Here is a 25,757-nt window from a genome sequence, read left to right on the forward strand (position 1 = left end):
AAAATATATCAGGAAAAAAATAGAAATGGATATCTTGTGAAAGAATTGTAAAAACAAATGACGTTTGTAGGCCGTACAACCTTTGCAATAGTACATGAGTCAATTCATTCAAAATAGAAAAATAATTTTGCATTGCCGGAAACTCAACAAAATGTCAAGTTTTGGACATATTTGATAATGATTTAAGTTGCCTCACTTGGGATTATGGTTGCTCACTGTTGTTTCAAGCGCTGCTCACCGACTTTGTGTGAACGCTCAGACCCGTAAGGAAAATTACAGGGAACATTGGTAGACAGTGAAGATTCTGACCTTACATGTTTAATTCTCATTATCTTGCTGTGTGTATCATGTGAGCGCCTGTTAGAACAGTCTAGCTAAGGCCGTGTTGTCATTTATTGACGTGTTTCGTTTGTAACTGTTATTTTACCACAAATGAAATGATAAACATCAATTTGCTGGAGTGTGGTCAAAGTTCCACCCGGCAAAGACAGATAAGCTCCTTGCGTGGTGATAAATATTATCGTTTCATCATCCGGAGTAAAGTAGTTGTTCCGTTGATGTATCAACCTCTTGAATATGAGTTGATTTTGGTGATTTTATTGTGCGTCATGAATGTGTTTTGTTTTGTTTTTACTAACGTTCTACCGAGTTTTCCCAATTACTCTTCGTGAGTAAGAGTGGGCGATACTGGGATTATTGATATGTATCCGATCCAAGTTATCACAGGATAGTATCGATCAATACTGATCTTAAACCGCCGCTTTTTGCTTGTAAATGTCATGATCCTTGAATAATTGAATCCTTTCCCCCTTGAGTTAGTTTATATTTGCGCATAACACAGCACCAAAATTTTAAGCGCTCTTTTTTTTTGTAAAAAATCAAAATGCAAACTTTAAGAGTATAAAAAATAAATATAAATGTTTTTCTCAGAACAAAAATCAACAGAGTCAATTGAAAAAAAGCAGCAATGTTCCGGAAATACGAATACTGCATAACAATTTCAAAAAGACAACCTATGTACCTTCCACTGCACAATATTTTCAAAATAAAGTCAGTAATGCAGAGAAAGTATCAATTGTCTGTCTTTGACTCTGTTGCTATAATGACAAAGGATTCAGATAGATAGATAGATAGATAGATAGATAGATAGATAGATAGATAGATACTTTATTCATCCCCGTAGGGAAATTCACACTTCCAGCAGTTGTTTATTAACAGATGAACATGATGCCCTAGGGGTGCTCGTAGCGGAGTGGATGACGTCACGCCAGTCCAAAAGTTCGACATCCCTGCGGCAGATGGAAAACTTTTCTTTGTGAAAATCCAGGGATACACCACCTCGTGTTAGCAAGTCCGCCTCCTCTCCGATTCCCCCCGGCTTTCGTGTCTCTGTTTAGCGGCGTTGAAGCCGGATAGCTCAGGGTAGCTCCCGGTGGCTACACGTTAGCGTCCGGAATGCTAAACGTGAGCCACGTTTCCGCAAAACACAGCAACTGCGCTCCCTGTGCGCTTCGATGTTTTCCACCAGCACTCGGTGATCTTATTTGGTCGTGAGTTCGCATTTACCATGATTACGGATGGTACCAAAGACTTATAACGCCGCTAGCCGCTTCGCTAGCTCCGGCTCTTCTTCCACGATAGGCCCCTTCATCACACCGGCACGAGAATTCTTCAAGGCAAGGAGTTGAAATTCCTTGAATACACGCATTTTTTTGTGCGCTAAAACCCATGTCCATAGGATAGAAGTAATCCATAGTGTCGTTGTCAAAACGGGAAGAAAAAACACCGAAGATAGGAGCAGACAATAAAACAATAGGGCAGCTGCTGGAAAAGGCAGCCGCTTTGATGATGATTCACAGGTTTTTGTCCAGGAATAGTTCAATGTTTACATTTTTGGTTGCAGCCCGTTACTCACTGCAGGGTGAGCTTTATCAATGTGTTTATTTAAATGTGTGGTGTTGCCACAGTAGCAGACCACTTTAACACAAGGAAATCACCTTGCTTTGTCCTTTTCTGTAGTTGAACAAAAAAATGTCCACACCGTCACACCGCACTGGGCTGCCTGTTTGCTTCTGTCATTTTTTGTTTGTGATAGAAGTGGGTGCATAGATTTGGCCCGCTCTTGTCCCTAGCAGGCAAGATTTACCCGGTAGGATGTCCCAAGAGTGTGCCTGTTAGTCACCCACTTAGGCATACACTGGGAAAGTGTAAGTACTGGATGAGACTAACATAGTAAAATAGAGAAGCTGCGCTTTGAGGAAATTTGTGGAGGAGCAAAGTATTGACCCAGAGACAATAGTATAGATCCAATCCGAGGACTTGCTTAGTATCGAAAATACCGATATTTGGATCGATCCGTATTAGGCAGTTCCGAATGCGACGATGACTTATTTTGAGACAAATTAGAAACTCAGACGGCTCCAGCATTGAGTTACAAATTAAAACAAAAGCAGTCGTATCTTACGATCAGATTCAATTCCCCGTGAAATACAATACGCTCGGAAACCGGCTCCACCGCAGAACACAATAAGAAGCTTCTTCTATTTTTTTCTCTTTTTTCTACCCCACAAATACCTTTATATTCCACCTTTTCTAGGTGTTTTATGTCTACAACCTGCGCTTTTTTTTAATTATAGTCACATCAAAACAGTTGGGACTTTCTGTATTTCTCATGCATGCCAGCCTTTTGACATTAGAAAGCGGTAGATGATATCGCACACCCTGTTTTTAACCGCAAAACACAATCCATATCCTGAATATTAAAAGAAAAAAAACAAAATGTGCTTGTTTAAAACCGGAATTGGCAAACTCTTACCTAAACGCGATCGCTGGAGGGGTTTATTCACACAAAAATACTTAATCTTGCTTCAAAATAAAGCGGCCATAGACTAAAATACTAGTTTAGAGTCAAGTTTAGTTTTTGTTCAAATTTTTAAAAGCAATATATATTTTTGGGAAAAATTTGATTGGCGTTTTTAAAGGGAGAAATTTGGTAGTTTAGCGCATATAGAGGTTGTGTGGCTTTCTTGATATTTTCTGGAGGATTTGAGACAAATTACAGCTTCACATAAACAGGTTTATTTTCACTCATGCCTTGACTCAATTGTTGAACTGATTAAATACAGCAAAAAGTAAAGTTTAAAAAAAAGAGAGAAAATTTTAGGAATAGCATATTTATTTTGCTCATTTATGGTAATATTTTTCCTATTTTACCGTGTTTATTTTTAATGCCTGCAGCTTCAAACTGCAGTTAAAAAAACGAGAATAAAAATATAGTAGATAAAATAAAATATAATAACTAAGAAAAATAATTTGAGCAAAATTACATATATATATATATATATATATATATATATATATATATATATATATATAATATATACATAATTAGTGCCGCAACAACGAATCGACAAAATTGATTATTTAAAGCGTTGGCAACCAATTAGATCATCGATTGTTGTATCACGTGATTTATTACCCACCAAGAACGTTAAATCAAATCAAATTAGAGTGCACACAATTTCGTTGTGACGTTGAGAATTATAGTACCGCTTTTGTCCCGCAGAGGGCGCCAAGACCGTTTTTACCAAAAAAGCTATGTTAAGTTTTTATATACCGTACATTTTGAACATTTCATCATTTACCAACAAAATTGACATGAAAGTTTCAACTTTCTTTTGTAAAGTTAACAAGTTTTCAAGGGAACAGAAATACAGAGAAAAACAATCTGAAAATAAGTATAAAATCTAAAAACTAAACTCTACCTGAGGGGCAAATTCTTGAGCATGTATCATTTTCATATTTGGCAATGTTTATCATATTCCAAAATTTAACCCCCAAAAACACATTTGTTGAAAAGTTAGTTTGTTTACATCTTTTATTTATTTTTTATTTTTTTGTGGCTAAAAAATATCTACACAAATTGAAATGTATTGCTTTTTCTTTATTGTTTTGTCTAATAAGTCCAAATTAATTACATGATCTGTGAATATAGTGGTAAGAAAAGAGTATCTTACATATTTGCAGATGTATAGCATATATTTCTATGATTTTTTTTTATAATCAAGTTCATTGACAAACACTTTTTTATTGTTTTACATCATTGAATATTTTGTTTTGTATCATCTATCTGTCCAAAACTTCAATATTTGATTCAATAGGAGGGAAATTAGAAATCCGATTCAAAAATCAATTGAAAAAATAATCGACCGATTAAATTGTTAGTTGCAGCCCTAATATATATATATATATATATATATATATATATATATATATATATATATATGGTTGGTTGGATCCCCTAACCACACAGGTCACAGGGGCAACATTTCCTGTGGTGTGTCTTGAGCAAGTACAACCTGGTGGTGCCCATCCCATTCCAGGCCAGCATATGTGTCCACTGAGTCTCGAACCGGGGACCTTTCGCGCTTTTGGCGAATGTGCTTACCACTGCACTACGGAAACATATATTCTGATAAATTTTGAATTTTACCCCTTTGGCAGAAAATATTGTTCATATTTTTGTTCTTTTATGTTTTTTCTCGGTCAAAAAAAATCATCCTAAAAGGGCACAATGAAATATTTGACTATATGTCACACTGTATTGTGTAGTGCAGGCAAAAGCGAGTGCTACAAAACACAAGGAAGATTTTGAAACTAGGGAAACTCAAAGTTATCAAATCGCACTATTTTCTTCACAAAGTTTTGGGTTTTTCGGGTACCCTTAGCAGCGAGATGGCGGACAATCACGTGAGCTCCCTTAAGTGGAGGCTGACATTTTGTAAAATAAATGCACATTTCTTCTCGTACACGTATTCAAAAAAGTGGACGTATAAATACCAGTTGATGTATTTTTTCTTATTATTTAAATCAATATTGTTTTTTAATGAGTGAAGTCGTTTTTTGAAACTAGGAATAATACACAATGTCCCTTTAAAATAAACACATTTTATCTTATTTACCCGCTGATAGATATTTAAAATAGCAAAACAATTCACCATGTCTTTGTGAAGACATTTTTATTCTTGTTGTAAGCGTGCATTTTTTTAATTTCCTAAAAAAAAGGAAACATTTTAAAATAAGAGAAAGTTGTGTATATTAAAACAAAGGTTTCTGTGAACGGATTTAGAACTCATTGTTACCAGTGTATATTAAACCATTTGAAAACATGGACGACTATTCCCTACCCTCCTAAAACACCCTAATCATACAAAACTCATGATTTTCAAAAAGTCTAGCCATTATAACACCATATTTTTCTGTCCATCAACTAAAAACACTTATCCTTTTCCTTCATTATAAGAATAAAGCAATGCTACCCCCTACTGGCTATTATACTGTACTTCACTGCATGCGCTCTCATGTCGGTTTTTTGATTAATAAATAAACTGGTGTTCATTGGTGACAAACATTGAATTACACTATTTTTCGTCCATTTATTGTGTAGGAAATCATCAGCCACAAGCTCAGTTGCTGATTCAGCATTTATTCCAGTTCCAGTGTGAGGGTTATCAAACATGTTTTTGTGATTTTAGGAGACTTAAACAAGAGAACTGGAAATCATGTTTTAGTATGTGTCTTGAGTGCTGTGTTTTTTACTGGTTTTGAAATTCCTGAACGAGCTGTCTCGAAAGAGAGTGTAACGGATCGTCTTTATTATCCGATTTTTGTCTGACATTGTGTTCCTCATATCACAGCGTTTCTCATTCATGGCACGCATCTCTCCTTTTGTTCATTTCCTCAATTGTGTCCTGTATGAATAGTTAGGTAATTATTCATTTTGGGGATGACTTTGCCTTGTCGAATGTGCCTCCTCTATCTATTTTGTTATCATTGCTTAGACAATATCGGTTATTAACTTAATAGGGCATTATAATTAGAAAAATGGGGCCTCCGTGTCAAGTCCCATATTCTAATAGGCATTTTTTGTCATGCAGAAATCCGCTTGGAGCTTGGTCTGTGGTGAAACTGGTTGTTGGTTAACATGCCTTGCTCTTACTACTAACCCATCGGAGGCCAACTGTACTATCTACAGCCAAGGTAAGAACCGTGTGCCGAAACAGTGTTTTGATTTCTCCAGTACAATGGAACCTCGGTTCTCAACCATAATCCGTTCCAGAAGCATGTTCGAAAACCGATTTGTTCGATCACCGAAATCATTTTTCCCATTAAAAATAATGTAAATCGTTTTAATCCGTTCCAACAACCTGAATGTTTACCTTGAATGTTTAACGTAAACATAAAGCTAACCCAGGCTAATCGTACGTCCGCGTTATCGTAATCTTCCGTACGAAAGATTACGCTAACATGAACGTGTAAAAATAAAAAAATCAGGTCGTTTACAAGTCATTTAGCACCCGGGTCTCCACAAGTGGTAAGCGGTTCATTGGAAAGGGGGCTCCGTTCCAACACCCTGAAAGTTGGGCTCCGTTCCAACACCCTGAATGTTTACCTTGAATGGTTAACGTAAACATAAAGCTAACCCAGGCTAATCGTACTTTCGCTAACATGAACGTGTAAAAAAAAAAAAAAAAAAAAAAAAAAGATAAAGAAAAGAATTATGAATAGGATTTCTTACCTTTGTGGTGGTCAGCAGAAGGCGCAGGTGGACGGTGGGGTATTCCCTAGCAAGATCAGACACTCGCACACCTCCTTCATATTTTGTTATTATTTCTTTCTTAAATGCAATAGTTGTACGCACTACTTTTCATTTTTCACCTGTAGCAACTTTGCTGCTTGCACTGACTTTCTTCGGAGGCATAATTAGGGGTTTAAACACTTCGTACACCTATATTAAAAGCGAAAGCAAAACGCGATAACAGTTGGTCACGAAAAGAGCGATCTACACCCGTACGCCGCTCAGCATCGCGCCCTAGCGTACCCACTCACGCATTACCGGCGTTCGAACTCCGATTTTTTGACCGAACAGCGAAGCAAGAATTTCTCGAAATTTTTGGTCGGACTCCGATTCGTTCGAACTGAGAGGCGTTCGAAAACCGAGGTTCCACTGTATTAGAAACAATGTTGGGCGTGTTACTGAAAAATAGTTATTAGATACAGTTCCAAGTCACTTCATTTCAAAAAGTTATTCAGTTTACCCCCAAGATTACACACTAAAAAAGTAGCACGTTACTCCGAAAGTGTCAAGACCAGAACAGAAGGAGGACCCAGATGCGTAACGTTACTCACAAGTTTATTGAGATATAGAGAAAAAAAATCAGCGCCAGCGATCCGGTGTTCGCTGGACGAGGGAAACAAGGCGCTCACGGGATCGGAGCGTGTTTGGAAAGCGGAAGTGGATCTTCCGGAGCGGGAGATCGTAGCGTGATCAAACGGGAAAAACAGATCGTTAGCCGGGACGGGAGATCAGAACGTGGTCGGGGTCAAACGGGTCGTAGCCGGAGACAAACGGAGAAATCAGGAACAGACGAGTGGGAAACGGGTGACAAAACGGGACTGATGGGAGTCAAAGTCAAAATGCTTGCCTTATGTAAACAGAGGTTCGCTGACGGACTGACGAAGGGCGAGTGAGAGCGCTGAGCTTAAATAGGAGGGAGAACCAATCAGGTGACCAGCAGCAGCTGGCGCCAAACGAGCAGGCACGGGTGAGAGTAATGAGTAATCATGACAGAAAGTAACTATCTTTGTACAAATTTCAGTGTATACTCGCATAAAAGCTGATTCATTTGAACCTTTATAAAATAACCACTTAATAAAGGTTATTTTACAAAAATGTTTACACCAACCTGTGGAAGTAGTAACCCCATCATATTTATTGGCTTGTGCAATCTTGAGAGCTAAGACACTCCATATCCATTTTGTCTCTGGGCTTCAAATCACTCAAAGATCTCCTTCTCCATTTCTTACTGTCCAAGACATTTTCTTATTTTGTCCAGGCACAATGTATTAAAAAAATATTAATACAAATAAAAAGACCAAAAATAGTCAAACTTTTTCCATTAATTATTTTTTTGTGCTCTTGATTTCCTGTTGGTTTGTTGTTCCCGTATAAGCCACACTCCCTTCCCACCCGCTGCCTACCATTCGCTGTCTGTGACACAAAACCAAAGCATATGAGCTGATCCTCTGATTTTAGTATTTATTTTATAGTTGTAAATGTGGATTAGATGCGAGTATATATATATGGTAGGGAGAATATCCCCATGAGGAGAAATTCAGTGGCCTCATACTCTGTTTTTGAGATGGCACTACCATCGCTGTATTCAGTTGTACTTTGTAGGTCAATATACACATAAGACACGGTAATTTGTGATCTGCATTTAATAAGTAGCGGAATAATGCAGTTACCCATCATGTAGGAATGACAGTTGAGTTACTACGTTGCAGTACTCTACTGAGAAAAGTACCGTAAATTCCGGACTATGGGCCGCTACTTTTTTCCCAAATGTTCAGCCCTGCGGCTTATTCAGTGAAGCGGCCAATTTATGTCATTTTTCTAACGGCCACCAGCGGCGCTCGAGTACAAAAGGTAAGATTAAGTGCGCCGAGGTAGACGGCATCCTTTTAGTTTGTGTACGATTTGTAAGTCTGACAAAGATTCTTTCCGATAATGAGGAAGTCGCCCTTGATGGCGGCAGTTATAAGGAGAAAGATGAGGACGGCTAACCGCGTTGGTACCTTTCACAGGCACGGTTTGGGATGAAAATTATATTATTATCATTAAAGCTTTGAAAACTCTCTCGGTGTACCGTCTTTCTTTGTAAATATGTGTAACCATGTATAATATGTATTTGCAACTGTATATTTTTGTCATGTATTCATTTTAGAGACTTATTGTGATATGTTTTCTAAGAGCGAATCAAAAAGAAGGGGCGGAGCAAACGCGGGCTGACGGGAATTGGGGTGAAGCTGAGTTAAATCTGTTTGTTGTTGCAGCAGACAATAGTGGATACCGGTATATATTTTTCCCACCCTTAACTTTGGAAATATACATTTTTTTCATTGGATTACTTTCAACGGGACCCGGACTTTAAAGGTCTGCATTCAATTCTAATTACAGGTATCATTTTCCAAACATGTTGCCGATTGTGGTGTTTGGATTGTATACTTTATTTATAGTTACAATCGGCACCTAGTAAAATTCAGGATAAGCTTTTGTCTCTGCTACATGTTTTAATGTGGGCGCATGCGGCTCATATACAGGTGCGGTTTATGTAAGGACAAAACCAATAATGCCTGAATAATGTAGTGCGTGCGGCTTATAATCAGGTGCGCTCTATAGTCCGGATTTTACGGTATTTGCATTCTAGGAACTGGTTCCTTTGTATTTATTAGTATCAACACTGATCATAAACATCACATACGGATACGTATTTAATAATAAAATATATCATCTTGCAATATGTGATAGTTTACCACTCTTACATCCTGACTCTGTGCTTTCAGGTGATTATTTATTCTGTAAGGTGACCAGCGCCATTTTGGTGGCACAACGACTCTTGGCGACTCTGCTGCTTCCTCCCAAATCCTCCTCCCCTATGGCCAGGGGTTCCCCTCTCCTCAACGTGGTCACCCCCAAAACAACAGTGAAAGAGGAGCCTCTGTATCCTGCAGCCCTCCATACAGACATTCAGCTTCTTCCACAGCAAGCTGGCATGGCTGCCATCTTGGCTACTGCTGTTGTCAATAGTGAGTGTTGTTTTCATGGATCCATACAACCCGGTGCAGTAATCCCTTGCTGTATCGCGCTATACTTTTCGATTTCATCGGGCATTGTGTTCTGCATTCTGATAGGCTAAAAGTTTTCCCCACCCCTTTTCTGCCTCTGTCTGCCTGTGCATCAATTACGTGGGGGTATGAGTTGTACACGTGTACACACGGCCTGACAAACGTATGCTACCTGTGCGCAAATCTTATTCAATTTCAAGTTTTTCTAAGAGCCATCATGTCAACAAAATTCTTTAGACTGACAGTGGCTAAATGGCAAAGGGAGATGCTTTTTATCGCCAACAAATATGGACCTGCATGCAGGACTTTGGCACTCCCTTGCGGCTCCCTGGCACATTTTCAAAAACGTTTGATATTGGAAAAATATGTGGCTTTTGTATGAGGATAAAAGGAGGCAAACATTCTTAACGATTTCCAATGAATATAGGTAGATACAGTGTATATATACAGGGTTCGTACAGGTGCTTGAAATCCTTGAAAATTCTTTAATGTTATTTTTTTGTTTTAAAGGATTTAAAAAGTGCTTGGATTTTGGGTGAGGTGCTACATTTTTGAATTGGTTGCAATGTTTTACAATTAGTCTTTTTTTTAGAAAAAACAATTGCTCCTCTGTGGCTTGGCTTTGCCATTGCATTCCTTCTTCCCTCGTGATTACGGAAGATGGCATTAGTTTGTATGTCATTGTCCAATGAAGCGTCATTGCCCCCTTTTGTGTATTAGTGCAAGGATTACGTATTACTTATAAACAGTTATTGTGGACCATGCTAAAAAAATCAAACTAGTTACCCAGTGTTGAATTGTAATAGGAAGAACTTACATTTTGACCCAGCACCTTCATACGGAGGGATTTGTCTAAAAAACTCTTTTAATGGTACTGGAAAAATGTAAAGATTGTCTTTGAAAGTCCTAAAGTGCTTGAATTTGGCCATAAAACAAAACTGAATGTAGGTTTCCAAAATTCATTTAGAGTTAAGGTTTGGAACAGGGTTAGGGTTTGGGTTACAGCTAAGGTTGGGTGTAGGGTTAAGGAGCTAGGGTTTGGGCTGTGAGTTAGGGTTTTAAACCGATTTTAGGGTTCCGAAATAAGGTTGGGAATAGAGTTAGGGTTTGAAAATAAGCGTTAGGCTCCAAACTTCTGATCAACACTAAATTTCTTGTTTTAATGGTACTTGGATATCTTGTAAAATTGGCTTTGGATGTCCCTAAAAGCTGCTTGAATTTGCCCACAAAAAAGGTCCAAGGACCCTGATTCTTCCTTGTGCTTTGTAGCACTTGTTTTCAATTGTATTACAAATATTACACAGTGTCCCTTTAAAATTGCAGAAAGATAGATGACAACAGAGTCAGCTCCTTCTTAATGCGCCTTGTGTTATATAGAAAAATTAAACCTGATGTTTGAGTATTTTTTTTAAAAAAAGCACTTTTACTCTATTAAAAATAGCCAACTCCAATCGGGGTCTATAAGCTTAAGCCAAGGCTATTCCAGATATATATAAAAGCCAACCTTTTGATATTAAAAAAAGAGTGCGTGATAAGCAGGGTTGGGTAGGGTTACTTTAACTTGATTACTTTCAATTACTTTTGGATTACTCCAATACCAAATATGCTAATAAAAGACAAAAGAAACTAAATATGAATAAAATGACTACATTTTGTGCAGGCTTGGGGAGTAACGGAATACATGGAACGGCAAAAATGATGTCGGCGAGCTGTTTGGATTTATTTTCATTTTGTTTCTGTGGCATTTTATGTTCGTTTTGCCGGAGATCAAAGCCAGGAGAGAAAGCTTACCACGTGTTGTGAGTCATAATTGTATTCATATTTAGTTTCTTTTGTCTTTATTTAGCATATTTGGTATTGGAGTAATCCAAAAGTAATTGAAAGTAATCCAGTTAAAGTAACCCTACCCAAGCAAAACACAATTCGTCCCTAGAATATTTTTGAAAAAGGAAAACGACAAGTGACTTAAATTTGCTTCCAAATAAAGAAGCTGATGACTAATGTCGAGTCTCGAGTTAAGATGGTTTGTCTTTTTAAAATTTGAAACACAGTAGATGTATTTTTATTTTATGTTTTTAATCGGTAGGCATTTTAATGGGAGAAAGGCAAGGTGGTGTTGGATGAGTTTAGTTAAACAAAGCTTTTTGAAGCACAGTACCTTAATTGAGAGTATATTCGCTTTAACCACACGGGGGCGATCTTGGTATTTTGCAGCAATTGGCTGAGGTTGTCACAGATATATACAGTACTGAACACGAGCTACGTCATCGACTAGCGTGACTACGTGGCAGCCATGTTGGTCGGGTCAACATCCCCGTTTAAGCGATGTTTGTACAGTGAAAATTAAATCATAACCGATTTTTTGTCAACGTCAACACGTGCTGCTATTACGAAAAAAAATGTATTACAAATACAAAAACGGAAAAACGCTTTTTAAAAGTTATTTAAACAGTTTATGAACAGTTATACATGTTACAAACAACTCCATTGAAATGTTAACATCTTTTATGAAACTATGATTCAAAATCTGTGTAAAGAGTATATTTGAAAAACTTTGGTAACAATGTTTTAATTTTACTTTGCAAATCTAGGTAAATGAATAACCATACATATACTCACATAGCCATATACACAGGGTTGGGTAGGGTTACTTTAACTGGATTACTTTCAATTACTTTTGGTTTACTCCAATACCAAATATGCTAAATAAAGACAAAAGAAACTAAATATGAATAAAATGATGACTCACAACACGTGGTAAGCTTTCTCTCCTGGCTTTGATCTTTTTGATCTCCGGCAAAACTAACATAAAATGCGACAGAAACAAAATGAAAATAAATCCAAACAGCTTGCCAACATCATTTTTGCCGTTCCATGTATTCCGTTACTCCCCAAGCCTGCACAAAATTTAGTCATTTTATTCATATTTAGTTTCTTTTGTCTTTTCAAATATTTGGTATTGGAGTAATCCAAAAGTAATTGAAAGTAATCCAGTTAAAGTAACCCTACCCAACCCTGCATATACATAACCATATATTAATTCATCACCCTAAAAAAAACCCACAAAGTTAAAGGAAGTTATTGATCTAGTTTTAATGTCTACTTGAGTGACTTTATACAGTATGGTCTGGTAGGGCAGTGAGTAAAACGCGTCACTAGAGGGTGTGCTTGCACCGTCTATTGTCCATCCATCCATCCATCCATTATCTGCAACGCTTATCCTCAGTAGGGTCGCGGAGGTGCTGGAGCAAATCCCAGCGATCTTCGGTGTTTTGCAGCTTATTTCCAGGCGGCCAGTGTAGCGCCATGGCGTCTGTGTGGTTATCGCACAGCCACACAGAGCAGAGGTTCACGGTCCAAGTCCAGCTAACCCGGCCTCCCCGTGTGGATTTTGCATGTTCTCCCCGTCCTGCGTGGGTTTCCTCCGGGCACTCCTGTTTTCTCCCTCAATCCAAAAACATACATTATTAGGTTAATTTGCCCAGGTGTGAAAGAGCAAGTGAGTTGTCTGTCTCTGTGTACCCTGCGACTGGCGGGCAACCAGTTTAGGATGTCCCCTGCCCCGAAGATAGCTGGGATGGGTTCCAGCATCCCCGCAACCCTATTGAGGATAAGCAGTACAGATAATGGATGGTTTGTTGGTGTAGCGCAGCAGGGTTTCAGTCACTTGCCACATGAAGGGTTCAAACTATAAGACGGTTCTACACAGTTAGCTACTGAAGCTCTATAGAAGATTCAATATTGGAGAGAAAAAACAGCCAAAGACATTTTTTGTCTATGAAAAGTCATTCCAGCTTTCTCTATGGCCTCCATAGGCATTTTCTTTCTGTTTTTTTGGGCTCTGTCCACATGTACTGGAAGAGTCTGAATCCCTTTACCACTAGGGTCGTAGGGGAAGCATTTCCTGTGATGTGTCTTGGGAAAGTACAGCCTGGGGGCGCATGTCCCCCCAGGGCCAACAAAGATTTCCACCCGGGGCCTTTCGCGTGTTAGGCGAATGTTCTAATCACTGCACCACGTCAACACTTTGTGAAAATTAGCTTAGCTCATCCAAAAGCTTCTGTAAATAGTAACACAAGCTGAAAGGTATAATCTATCCCAAAGTACATATCCATACCTGTCAAGCTGTACGTTTTTGCCGTACAAAGTACATTTATTATGCATTTTTAAGACGTGTACGACGTATGAGAAAATCTGTACGGAAAAACGCAAATTTGTCAATGATGGGTACCATCCGGTATACACCGACTATCACAAAACGCAAATCAGCCGCGGTAGCCTCTATCTCGGTATCGTTTTTTTCCGTTGCAAACGAAGCGAGCGGTTTGGTGTAGTGAAAGGAAGTCCGTCTCTTTTTAGAGAACCGGCTTTTTCGGCTCAACTCATTAAAGAGAGCCGGCTCTCAAACGGCTCACTCGCTTTGATGCATTATATTATGAATTATTATGTTGAATAAAGAAGTTAAGAAAAAAAGGAAGTATAAAATGAGAAAATGAAAAAAGACAGGTTTGTGGTTATCCCTTTAATCAGTATATGACCAACAATAATTTAAGGCAGAAAATGAATTCAGAATGGCAGCACGGCGGCGCAGTTGTAAGGTTGTGGGAACCTCCTGCGTGGGTTCAAATCCAGCTCCCGGCCTTACTGTGCGGAGTTTGCATGTTCTCCCCGTGCTTGCGTGGGTTTCCTCCGGGCACTCCGGTTTCCTCCCACATTCCAAAGACATGCATTTCAGGTGAATTGGCCGGTCCAAATTGTCCCTAGTTGTGACTGAGCGAGTGAGTTGTCTGTCCCCGTGTGTCCTGCGATTGGCTGGCAACCAGTTCAGGGTGTCCCCTGCCCACTGCCCGATGATTGCTGGGATGGGCTCCAGCACCCCCGTGACCCTACTGAGTATAAACGGTGCAGCTAATGAGATGAGATGAATTAATAATTTGAATAAGAAAATGTATTATTCTACTTAATTATATTTGCATGTATTTGTTCCTTCTACAGTGAACGTCCAAGCTACTTCATTTTTGAACTTTTTTTTAAATAATAAACTTCATTCATGTCGAGCAACTCAGGAGCTTACAACAAAATGTTAATTAACAATATATATGATATAACAAAACACATGTACAATATAACATGTTAAACGACATAAACGTGTTTGAAAACAAAAAATATGGTGTAAGATTATTTTGTAAGGGAAAATACGGCAGTTTGTAAGGGCATGGAGCCCTGGAGGTTGTAAGGAATGCATATGTGTTTTTTGAATGAACTAAATGGAATACATGTTCCTGTGTCTGTGACCAGAGGACATTTTCCCGTGCAAAGACTGTGGGATTTGGTACAGAAGTGAAAGGAACCTGCAAGCCCACCTCATGTACTACTGTGCCAGCCGACAGAAACAGCAATCTGCCGCCTCTTCCCCGCCACAAGACAAACAGAAGGATTCCTACCCCAATGAACGCATCTGCCCATTTCCTCAATGTAACAAAAGCTGCCCAAGCGCAAGTTCGCTCGAGATTCACATGCGCACACATAGCGGTGAGAACAATTTACGTGTTACGCCGCAATGATTTTGTTTCCACGCCTCATTTGGTTTTCTTGTGCTTCTGCCAGGCGAGCGCCCGTTTGTGTGCCTCGTCTGCCTCTCGGCCTTCACCACCAAAGCCAACTGCGAGCGCCATTTGAAGGTCCACACCGACATATTGAACGGGGTCTGCCACGGTTGCGGCTTTGTCTCTACCACCAGGGATATTCTCTACAGCCATTTGGTGACCAGTCACATGGTTTGCCAGCCCGGATCTCGCGGTGAGGTCCACTCCCCGGGACCAGGCCTTCCCAAGATGCCCTTCTCTACTGGTGAGTCGCACATCATTGCTAAAGCACGATGTTTGAGAAATTTCAAGAATCAATCCTTATTTTTTTCACACATAATGTGTGATTGTATGCGCTTTCACAAAAAACTACACTACCGTTAAAAAGTTTAGGGTCGCTCATAATTGTCCGTATTTTTAAAGGAGAGCGCTGCTTTTTTCTAATTAAATAACTATTTTTCTTGCAAACATCAGTGTCCTCAATGCAATACCTACATAGGTGTATAGAGGCCCATTTCTAGAAACCGGCACTCCATTGTTTTAATAGTACATTGTGTTTGTTGTAATTCACCCTGGTCATCCTGAAAGGGGAATACCACTTGTGAGCAGTGTTCCCTCTAAGCTGCGCACGTGCGCAATTGCGCACTGCTAGCACATTCTCAGCGCACAAGAAAATCTAGCCAGCGCACAAAAATGGGGGTTCAAAATTACTAATTAAGAAGCGACTTAAGTCAAAGTTACAGTGCATGAAGGTAAAAATACACGGGTTCCCCTGACGTTGTGTCCTAAATGCGGTATTTTGAAGTCGAGTCGAAGTAGAACGAAGTTGAGTAAAGTTAGTATAGTTTGTCGAGAACCGGCTTTTTCGGCTCGGCTCACTAAAAGCAACCGGCTCTTTCGGGTCCCAAACGGCTCTTCGGGTTGTTTTTGCTTCTTTAATCCCAACATGACCAAATATTATGTAAAATTATGCACAAAATGACTTAAAGGAAGGGGGGAATAGAACAAAAAAGAAAAAAAGACCAAAATGAAAAAGTAGTGAAAAGCTGAGAAAAAGAGAAACAAAAGGAAGAGAGAAAAAAAGAAGGAAAAATTTAGAAAAAAGCCAGATAAAAAAGAAAAATGTTGGAAAAAAGTAAATAGAGAACAAAAAGAGAAAAGTAACAGCTCGAAAAAAATAAACACAATGAGGTTTTTTTCAAAGGAATTTAAAAAAAAAGTTGGAAAAAAACACGGAAAAAAGAATAAAAAGTTTGTGTTGCATTCAAATAATTTCCAATTATATCAAGTGAATCTTGTTGCCAACATTGTACTTCCTCTAAAAAATTTGATTAAGTACAGTTCTGTATCTTACAAGCGACTAAATAAGCCCCCAAAAATGTTAATATTATGCAACAAAATATATCAGGCAATAAAAAGAAATGGATATCTTGTGAAAGAATTGTAAGGCAGTACAAGCTTTGCAATAGTACATGAGTCAATTCATTCAAAAATAATTTTGCATTGCCGGAAACTCAGCAAAATGTAACTTGATGTCAAGTTTTGGACATGTTTGATAATTAATTATCCTGCCACACTTGGGATTATGGTTGCTCACTGTTGTTTCAAGCGTTGCTCACCGACTTTGTGTGAACGCTCAGACCCGTGGAAAATTACAGGGAACATTGCTTGTGAGGTCCCTTCTCAAGGTTTCTCTTTTTCCTCACACTGAGGTTTTGAGTTGTTCCTTGCCCGCATGTTGGTTTAAGATCAGGTAATTGTGTCATTGTAATCCTGTGCAGTCCTTTGAGACATTTTTGTGATTAAGGGCTGTATAAATAAATTTGACTTGACTTGAATTGCGTTGGAAGGCTAATTAGGAAAACCTTTGTGAAAGGATGTTAGCACAGCTCTAAGCACTTTAGCTGGTTAGAAAATCTCTAAAACTCACCTTCCTTTGAGCTTGTCAAGTACCTGGAGCATCACATTTGTGGGTGTGATTCAACTTTCAGAACGGCCAGAAAAGGAGAACTTGCATGTGAAACGTTTCGGTCTATTCCTGTTCTAAGATATATTGTATTTCATGCGAGAAATTGCTAAGAAACAGAAGATCTCCTACACTATGTACTACTCCCTTTGGAGAACAGCACACACAGCCTCTAACCAGAGTAGAAAGCGTAATGGCAAGATGGCAAATGCATTAAAGTATTTAGTTTGAGAAAACCCCAGTGTCAACATCTTTAGTGAAGAGGTAACTGATGCTGGCATTTGAGGCGGAGTGGAAAAGAAAAAGCCACATCTGAGATTGGCCAACACAAGGAAGAGATTTATACGGGCAAAAGAACACATGCTTTGGACCACAATTTGATAAATGGAAGGGTAACTTAAATGGAAAACGAAAAAATTGTCTGTTGAAAAGTCGTGTACATGCATAATTTACATATATCTTACCTTTGACGCAATGGCGATGGAATATTGAGCAGGATACATGTTTAAAGGTCAGATACATCGTTTGGAACTGTCAAATATTCATTGGTTGTTATGTAATTGGGCAGGTGGGTGCATCCGTTAACCACTAAGATCGTAGGGGCACCATTTCCTGTGATGTGTCTTGGGCAAGTATAGCCTCGTGGCGACCATTGCTCTCCAGGCCATCAAATGTTTCCAACCGGTCTCGAACCAGGGACTTTTTAGGCAAATGTGCTAACCACTGCACTATGGAAACAGTAAAATGAAGTACCGTAAATTCCGGACTATAAGCCGCTACTTTTTGCCCAAAGCTTCAACCCTGCGGCTTATTCAGTGATGCAGCCAATTTATGTCATATTTCTAACAGCCGCCAGCGGCGCTCGAGTACAAAAGGTAAGATTTAGACCGGTGGAATATATGCCCTGAGGAAGACTGCGACTTCTTAGCTTGTGCACATATTAAATTAGCGTAGACATATCCTCATCATGCAAATTGCAAAAGGAAAGGCACATGACGTAGCTTTCAAGCTAAAAGCAAACGAGCAGTCCGATAAAGAAGGAAACAGAGCTACAGACCCGTTTACTGTGATGCGAGCGTGTTGCTAGTAGCGTTTTGCTACCCTTCACAGGCACGGTTTGGGATGAAAGTTATAATATTATAATTAAAGCTTTGAAAACTCTCTCGATGTACCGTCTTACTTTGTAATTACGTGTAACCGATGTATAATATGTATTTGCACCTGTATATTTTTGTAATTTATTTATTTGAGACACTCGGATATGTTTTGCGAATTAAAAAAGAGGGGCAGAGCAAACGCGGGCTAACGGGAACTGTGGAAAAGTGGAGTGAGATCTGTTGTCGCGGCGGACAATAGTGGATATATATTTTTCCCACCCTTACCTTTGGAAATATAGACTGTTTTTCCTTGGATTAGTTTCAACGGGTACCCGGACTCTGCAGGTCTGCATCAAACCTTAAGCATTGGTATCATTTTCTGTTCATTTTGCCGGCTGTGTTTTTTGGACTGTGTACTTTATATTCAGTTACAATCGTGGGAGTCAAAGTCGGTTTTGGGCTAATTTTGTGATTGTGTTACGTGTTTTAATGTGGGCGCATGCGGCTTATATACAGGTGCAGCTTGTGTAGGTGCAAAATCGGTTTTCCTCTTAAAATGTGGTGGGTGCGGCTTATAATCAGGTGCGCTCTATAGTCCGGAATTTACGGTAAGTTTATGAAATGGCCTTCAATTGATAAAGACAGAATGAATTGCTGAGTAATCCTACTCCCCACACTTATATGTTCAAATGGCGTAATTGTCCAACTGGTTGATTTAGCTGAATTTCTCCGTGAGGTGCATCATTTGCGGTGTCCTTATAAAAGTAAACTATTTTCATTATGAAGTGTTTGTTAAGAATACCCTATGTGTACAAAAAGCACTTCTTCTTTTTTGCTACCGCGCTTTTCAGTTACTTTTAGCTTGCTTTTAGCTAAGCTTCTTGGTGCAGGACACATTTGGTAGGCGGAATAGTTGGACCTGTTTTTTTTTCTTTTCTATTTGTGATGTAACATGAAACTGGTGAAAATAAGAAAAGGCCTAGTTCAAGTGCAGTCCAAACGCTAAACCAAACCGCAAGAAATATCGAAATAGTTTGTTCTGAGAAATGGACGTAATTGCACACACAACATAAGGAGCTTGACAGAGGCTGCAGTCATGACACAAGCCAGAGGAGGGGGCTGTGGGTAAAAAAGTTCTGAAATTCGATGCAGCTCCTTTAAAGCAAAGGATTTTCCATTACAGTTACATGTAGTTAACTGTTTACAGATTCCTTAACCGCATTGATCATCAGGGCACCAATGCCATGAACCTAAGAACAAGCCTGGGACTGTCACCTAGCCTGGGTTTTTCATGAAATATGAATGGCCTTAAACTGCCTGAGAACCTCAGTCATGATTAGACATTACCTGGGGCCGTCATTTTCAGTGGTCAGGAAGTAACAAAATGAATAAGATTGTTCATTACAGGTGGATATTGCATTTTAACTTATATTCTACGAACCCAATAGTAAAAAAATGCTGTGCTTGGTTAATTGAAAGGCAATAAAACATAACGTATCTATTCTCATTTTCAGTACTCAGCCCAGGAGACTCCGGCGTCGTTCTGAAGTGTCAAGTCTGCGGCCACAACTCAGATTCTCCTTCCCAGTTGCAGCAACATGTGAGAACCCACCTCGAAGTTAGAGTCCCCACGGAGAGGAGTCCCACCCCTCGTCAAAGTACTCCATCATCCGTCGACCAGCTCCAGCCCTCCACTTTGGAGGGGGAGTCCCAGGGCTGCGTCCCCAAGTCTGACTCCTCCAGCCCAGGTGCTAACGGGAGCTCTGCCACTCCACGTGGCTGCAGTCCTCCTGATAGCCAAACAGTAAGCCTCAGGATCAAAGAGGAGCCTCGTTCAGAGTCTGAACCCGGAGAACATCAGATGGGAGAGGATCATGAGATGCCTGACCTGAAAGTGGAAAAAACCACAAATGAGACACAAACTACCACATCAATTTGTCTTGTATCAAATTCTCCAAAGAGTCCGGCCACTACTACGGTAAAAACAGAACCGACCAGTCCCACTCCTGGTTGTAGCCCGAGTCACATTGGTGGTGCCGGCTCGGTTTTCCCTAGTGGATCGATGTTTTTGCCTAAGTACATGTTCAACCCCGAAACAGCCATTTTGCCTCAGGCTTCTGAGATCCTGGCTAAAATGTCTGAAATGGTTCACAGCCGTCTGAAGCAGGGCCAGACAATTCCTCAGAGTAACACAGCCGCTTTATTCCCGTCCACACCGACTGTCCCAACAGCCACTGCAACTCCTCCCCTAAAAGGAGCCACCTGCTTTGAGTGTGATATCACATTCAACAATATCAACAATTTCTATGCACACAAGAGGCTTTACTGTTCGAGTAGACACCACGGAGAAGGTCCGACGTCAGCTTCAGTCCCTGGATCTGCAAGTAGTACTTCCCCGCCTGCGGTGTTGTCCGTCAAAGCACAAGATTCCTCACCGTCTCCTCGCGACGGGGCAGTAAGTCGAGCAGGTTCCGCCTCTCCATCGGAATCCGAACCTGCTGCAGATGGGAGAGCAGGCGAAACCAGCAGAGTGTCGGTGCAGACCGAGGCGCCGGGCGTCCGGGAAGGAGTATCATCTTCCTCAGAAGGCGAGGGGATCGCCACCAGAGGGCGAGCAAGTGAGGGCAGCCAAAGCCCTGCCAGCGGGTCAGCTGAAGACGTGGATGAAGATCCCAACAGAACCTTCTGCGAGGCCTGCAACATCCGTTTCAGCCGTCACGAGAACTACACCGTTCACAAGCGCTTCTACTGCGCCTCGCGCCACGACCCGTCCAACCAGCGAGCCATACATATGGCCAAGGCAACCACCACTGCAGCCTTTCAACCACAACCTATTCGAACCCGCAAACGGAAGAAGATGTACGAAATCCACATGGAGCGGGCCGAAGCCATAGCGGCTGTTGCCGCCATGGGTGCCGCATCTGCTTCTGCTCCCTCCCCTTCTGTGCTGGGCCTAACGGTGAAACAAGAAGTGTCCCCTTGCGGCACTGGCAGCTCCAGCCCAGAAAGTGATGGTCCAATCGATCTGAGCAAGAGGCCCCGCCTTCAAGAAGTTCGTCATCACAATACCAGCAGTATTCTCCCCGCTTTGCCGCTTACTGATTACCATAAGTGCACTGCATGCAGTATCAGCTTCAATAGCATTGAGAATTACTTGGCCCACAAAACCTACTATTGTCCTGCCACCACCCTCCAACAGCACACCATGCAGCTCCACAGGCTCAAAAGGTCTGCTTCTACCTCACCCAAGAGCAAATCTCAAGATTGGATCAGCCAAGCTCAAGGCTCATCAAGCAGTCCTCACAACTCAGCCTTAAGCACATCTGGAACAGCGTCGCCCCCAGATGCAACGACAACACAAGCAGCCACCCCACGCACAAATGCACCTCCGTCTCAGGCGGTCTGTCCATATTGTCCAAACAGGCCAGTCACTTGTGACATAAAGGAGCACTTCAAGATTGTCCATGGCTTGGTTCTGTCCACCCAGTCCCCCCAGGAGGCTCAGTCTCAACCAAGCGACATCTTAAGTCCTAGCCCAAGCCTTAGTCCCAGGGACAGAGTCCCAGCCGCCTCCAGTATCTCGAGCGGCTCATCTAAATTGCTTGCTCGGATCCACAGGGAACAAATCAACGGGCAGGCAAAGGCTGACCCAGCTTCCCCAGGTTCCCCTTTGAAGAACGGCAGCCCTTCAGCTTCAGGTGAGGCTCCATCCCCGTCGGCAGGTTCACCTCCACCCGTTTCCCCCTTGAGGGCTCCTCTTGTGACTTCGACGCCAGTGCCTGAGAAGGATAGGGAACCGGCCGGGAGATCTCTCATCCCGGAGAAAAATTCGCCGACATCGACCCCGATTTCGCTCCCCCTCCCCACACCAACTCCCAAGACCCCAGTCATATCCCCAGTCCAAAACGGTAACTCCCGCTACTGTAGACTGTGCAATATCAAATTCAGCAGCCTCTCTACATTCATAGCTCACAAAAAATACTATTGTTCCTCGCACAGTGCTGAGCACGTCAAGTAAGCAGAGAAATTGAATCGGACTGAGTGGAAATGGCTTTTCATGGGTTTCCTTCCTACGTCAGTCACAACGAACGGCTGTTACTCATCGGCAGGACCAAACGGCCACAATTTCACCGGGTTACTCGTTGATGAATTGGTCTCCATATATCAGCCGGGACTCGTCCCATGACGTCTACCTGCGCACAAGTGCGCCTCGTCCTCTAGGTCACGTTTTTGTCCCGAATGAGTCTGCGTTTTGCTTTGTAGAACATTAAGAAGTTGAGCCACCTCATTGAACTGAATTGCCAATGACTCACATTCTAACCTTCTGGTTTTGGCTCAGTCTTTTCATGATGCTCCACAGGGATGACTGGATAAGATCGCTTGTAATGTTTTATTATCTGTGCATAGTCTATGATGTCCAAAAAAAACATAAAATCTATCATAGTTTTTTTCAACACTGGTTCTTCTATGCTTGTTAGACGAAGCTAAGGCATTTTGTTAAGGAAAATCGTGGTCAGATCTGTTACTAATTAAAGATTTGAAACATTTACATTTTTTTTTCTTTTATCCATTTTTTAAAAAAAAACAATTCTCTTCAAATGTAAAGGGAGACAAATGTGAAATACGTATCTTCTCATCCTCACTCATTTTACGTGAAGAGAAAACTACCTACATCGTGTGGAAGACTATTTTTATTTGTTTTTTGCTTCCATTTTTGTGCTGTTGGAAGGAACTGAGTGGCTCTCGGTGTGTTGAAGTCTTTTTGTGTAGATATCATACGTCAACCCCTCTTGGACAACACTGAATTTTCTTACCGTGTTAAAAAAATGTCTTTTGTTTTTCTAGTATGTCTGATGGTAAGATGAAAAATGGATTGAATTAATCGACGTGTGATTGCAGCAAGAGTTGACTGATGGGCTTCAGACAGTATATTTTGGACACAGCCGTTTCAATACTTTGATAGCAAAGAAGTCACTTTCCAGACCTTAAATTAAGCTAGCTTTAGTTTTTTCTTTATTTAACTGCATTCTGAGACCTTGAATCGTTCGTACAATTTATTTTCCCTTTCACATGCTGTAATATGAAGAGAGGGCACAGGAAATCAGTTATCCGCTGGACACTTGGATTGTCAAATCTGCAGTACAGATAAAAAATAGACATAATGACTTTTCAATTGGCCCATATTGTGCAATTTCATTTTGAAATTACAGTAATCCCTCGCTGTATCGCTGATGACTCATCACGGTTTCACTGTTTGTCGGATTTTTATCGCGCATCGTTTTCTGCGTTCTGATTGGCTCAGCTGTCACCCCGCCCTTTTTCCGCCTGTGCGTCAATCATTTCAATTTCAAGTTTCTCTGAAAGTTATCATGTCAACAAAACTCTCTGGACTGACAAAAGCAGGGCCGGGTCGCAAAGGCAGAGGAAGATGCTTTCTATTTCTTCACTTCTCGAATCGCTAAGCTTGCGGCTCTTTGGCACTCTCTAGTGGTTCCCTGCAGCCTTTTCATGAATGTTTGATAATGGAAAAATATAAGGTTTCTGTAGGAATATAGATATGGTGTGTTTTTTTCCTTATAAGGCTTTTGAATTTTTTGTGGCTCCAGACATTTTATTTTGTTATTATTTTGGTCCAATATAGCTCTTTCAAAATTTGGGGTAGCCAAATCCTGCCTAAAGGAAGGTAAACACAGTTTTCCACAGGGTTGGGTAAGGTTACTTTAACTTGATTACTTTCAATTACTTTTGGATTACTCCAATACCAAATATGCTAATAAAAGACAAAAGAAACTAAATATGAATAAAATGATGACTCACAACACGTGGTAAGCTTTCTCTCCTGGCTTTGATCTCTTTGATCTCCGGCAAAACGAACATAAAATGCGACAGAAACAAAATGAAAATAAATCCAAACATCATTTTTGCCGTTCCATGTGTTACTCCCCAAGCCTGCACAAAATGTAGTAATTTTATTCATAATGTCTTTTGTCCTTTATTAGCATATTTGGTATTGGAGTAATCCAAAAGTAATCAAGTTAAAGTAACCCTACCCAACCCTGGTTTTCCATAACATCCACATGAAAGCGACAAAGTATCGTGTTAGGTAAAGACATAGTGTCCTAAAATCATTTCCGCCCTTTGAGCTTGAATATTGAGTTTGTTCTTTGGTTTCAATTTTATAATACAGTATTTAATAAACAAGTAAACGTGTCTTCTTTGCCGGTTTTGACAATCGCGGGACATTTTTTGAACGCACCCCCCACGAAAAACGAGGGATTACTCTAATGGTAAATTTAAGTTGCATTTTAAAAGAAACAAACAACCTTATTGGAAAAAAATGTAACTCTATTTTTAATAATTAACCCGGTAATAACATAGTTACAACATTGTAATTACATGATATGTCATCTGAAAAGGGATTATCTCGTGTGCAGTCCCTTCTCAAGGTTTCTTCATTTTCCTCATGCTGAGGTTTTGAGGTTTTCCTTGCCCTCATGTAGGTTTTAGATCAGTGGTGATGTAATAATAGTCTGTGGTTTGTGCAGCCCTTTGATACTTCTTGTGATTAAGGCCTACGCAAACAAACATGACTTGACAACATGATGTGCTTCATTTTTATTTCGCTAGGTTGAAATAATTAGAGATAGCTCAAATTTAGCCTTCATCTTGTGGTGTCCCAACTGCATTTGTGAAATGTATTATGCAACCTGTCAGTCAGATGCCATTTTTTTTGCTGAAACTGGAGCACAATTGGAATCACTTCGCCACTTGACTTTCTATTTTACTGCATTTCAATGGACACCTTTGATTGATAAAATAATATTTCTACAAAGCCTAAGCAGCATTGTTATTTCGTTTTTTGGCCATCTTTTGTCTGAAATCATGAAGTTACAGAGAGGCACTTCACGCATAGTCTTGCCAGGTTGTGTACTGCTGGAATTTGTTTTTTGTTGGTCTCCTTCCCAATGTATTGCACTGTTTTGTTTTTTTAGAAAAAAAAATCAGTTCCTATCACTGTATTTATTTTATACAGCACTTTTCCCTATTAAACAAAACAGATTCATTCTTGTTTATTATGAAGGACCCTCCCACTTTATTTCTTTTCAGCTGTAGAAAACTACAATGAATGTCAAACCTCTATTTCTTATTTCCAGATATTTCTTTTATTTGATCACAAGCTTGTCCAAACTATGCATGGAATTAAAACAAGTTCTGAAGCACATTCTGAGAATTTCTTTTCCTGGCGACAGTACCTTGAAGGATTTCATACATTTGACTATAAAGGATTTTATACGATTGAATACAAGTTACATTTATTGAGTGCAATGGAGATTTTCATCGAGTAGGCTATAGTTTAATGACAGACGCGCCGTTCCGAATGCAGAATATTTTGTCTAGTTCTGTTGATAACAGGGCTCTGAC

The 25,757-nt window shown here is 40.2% G+C and overlaps 1 protein-coding gene across 2 annotated transcripts in view; it reads left to right on the plus strand.

The window, feature by feature from the left end:
• The window catches only part of zfpm1 (zinc finger protein, FOG family member 1), a 183,854-nt gene extending 158,297 nt beyond the window's left edge, over nt 1-25,557 (plus strand). For both annotated transcript variants that reach the window (XM_088339749.1, XM_088339751.1), the window contains 5 exons: nt 5,937-6,039; nt 9,406-9,648; nt 14,986-15,219; nt 15,295-15,537; nt 19,850-25,557. In XM_088339749.1, coding sequence (XP_088195875.1) covers nt 5,937-6,039; nt 9,406-9,648; nt 14,986-15,219; nt 15,295-15,537; nt 19,850-22,353 — 3,327 coding nt within the window. In that variant the 3' untranslated portion in view covers nt 22,354-25,557. The remainder of the gene's footprint in view (nt 1-5,936; nt 6,040-9,405; nt 9,649-14,985; nt 15,220-15,294; nt 15,538-19,849) is intronic.
• The last annotated feature ends 200 nt before the right edge of the window (nt 25,558-25,757 follow it).

This window comes from Urocampus carinirostris, chromosome 7 (assembly GCF_059441175.1).
Source record: "Urocampus carinirostris isolate Australia breed hairy pipefish chromosome 7, RoL_Ucar_1.0, whole genome shotgun sequence".
NCBI lineage: Eukaryota > Metazoa > Chordata > Actinopteri > Syngnathiformes > Syngnathidae > Urocampus > Urocampus carinirostris.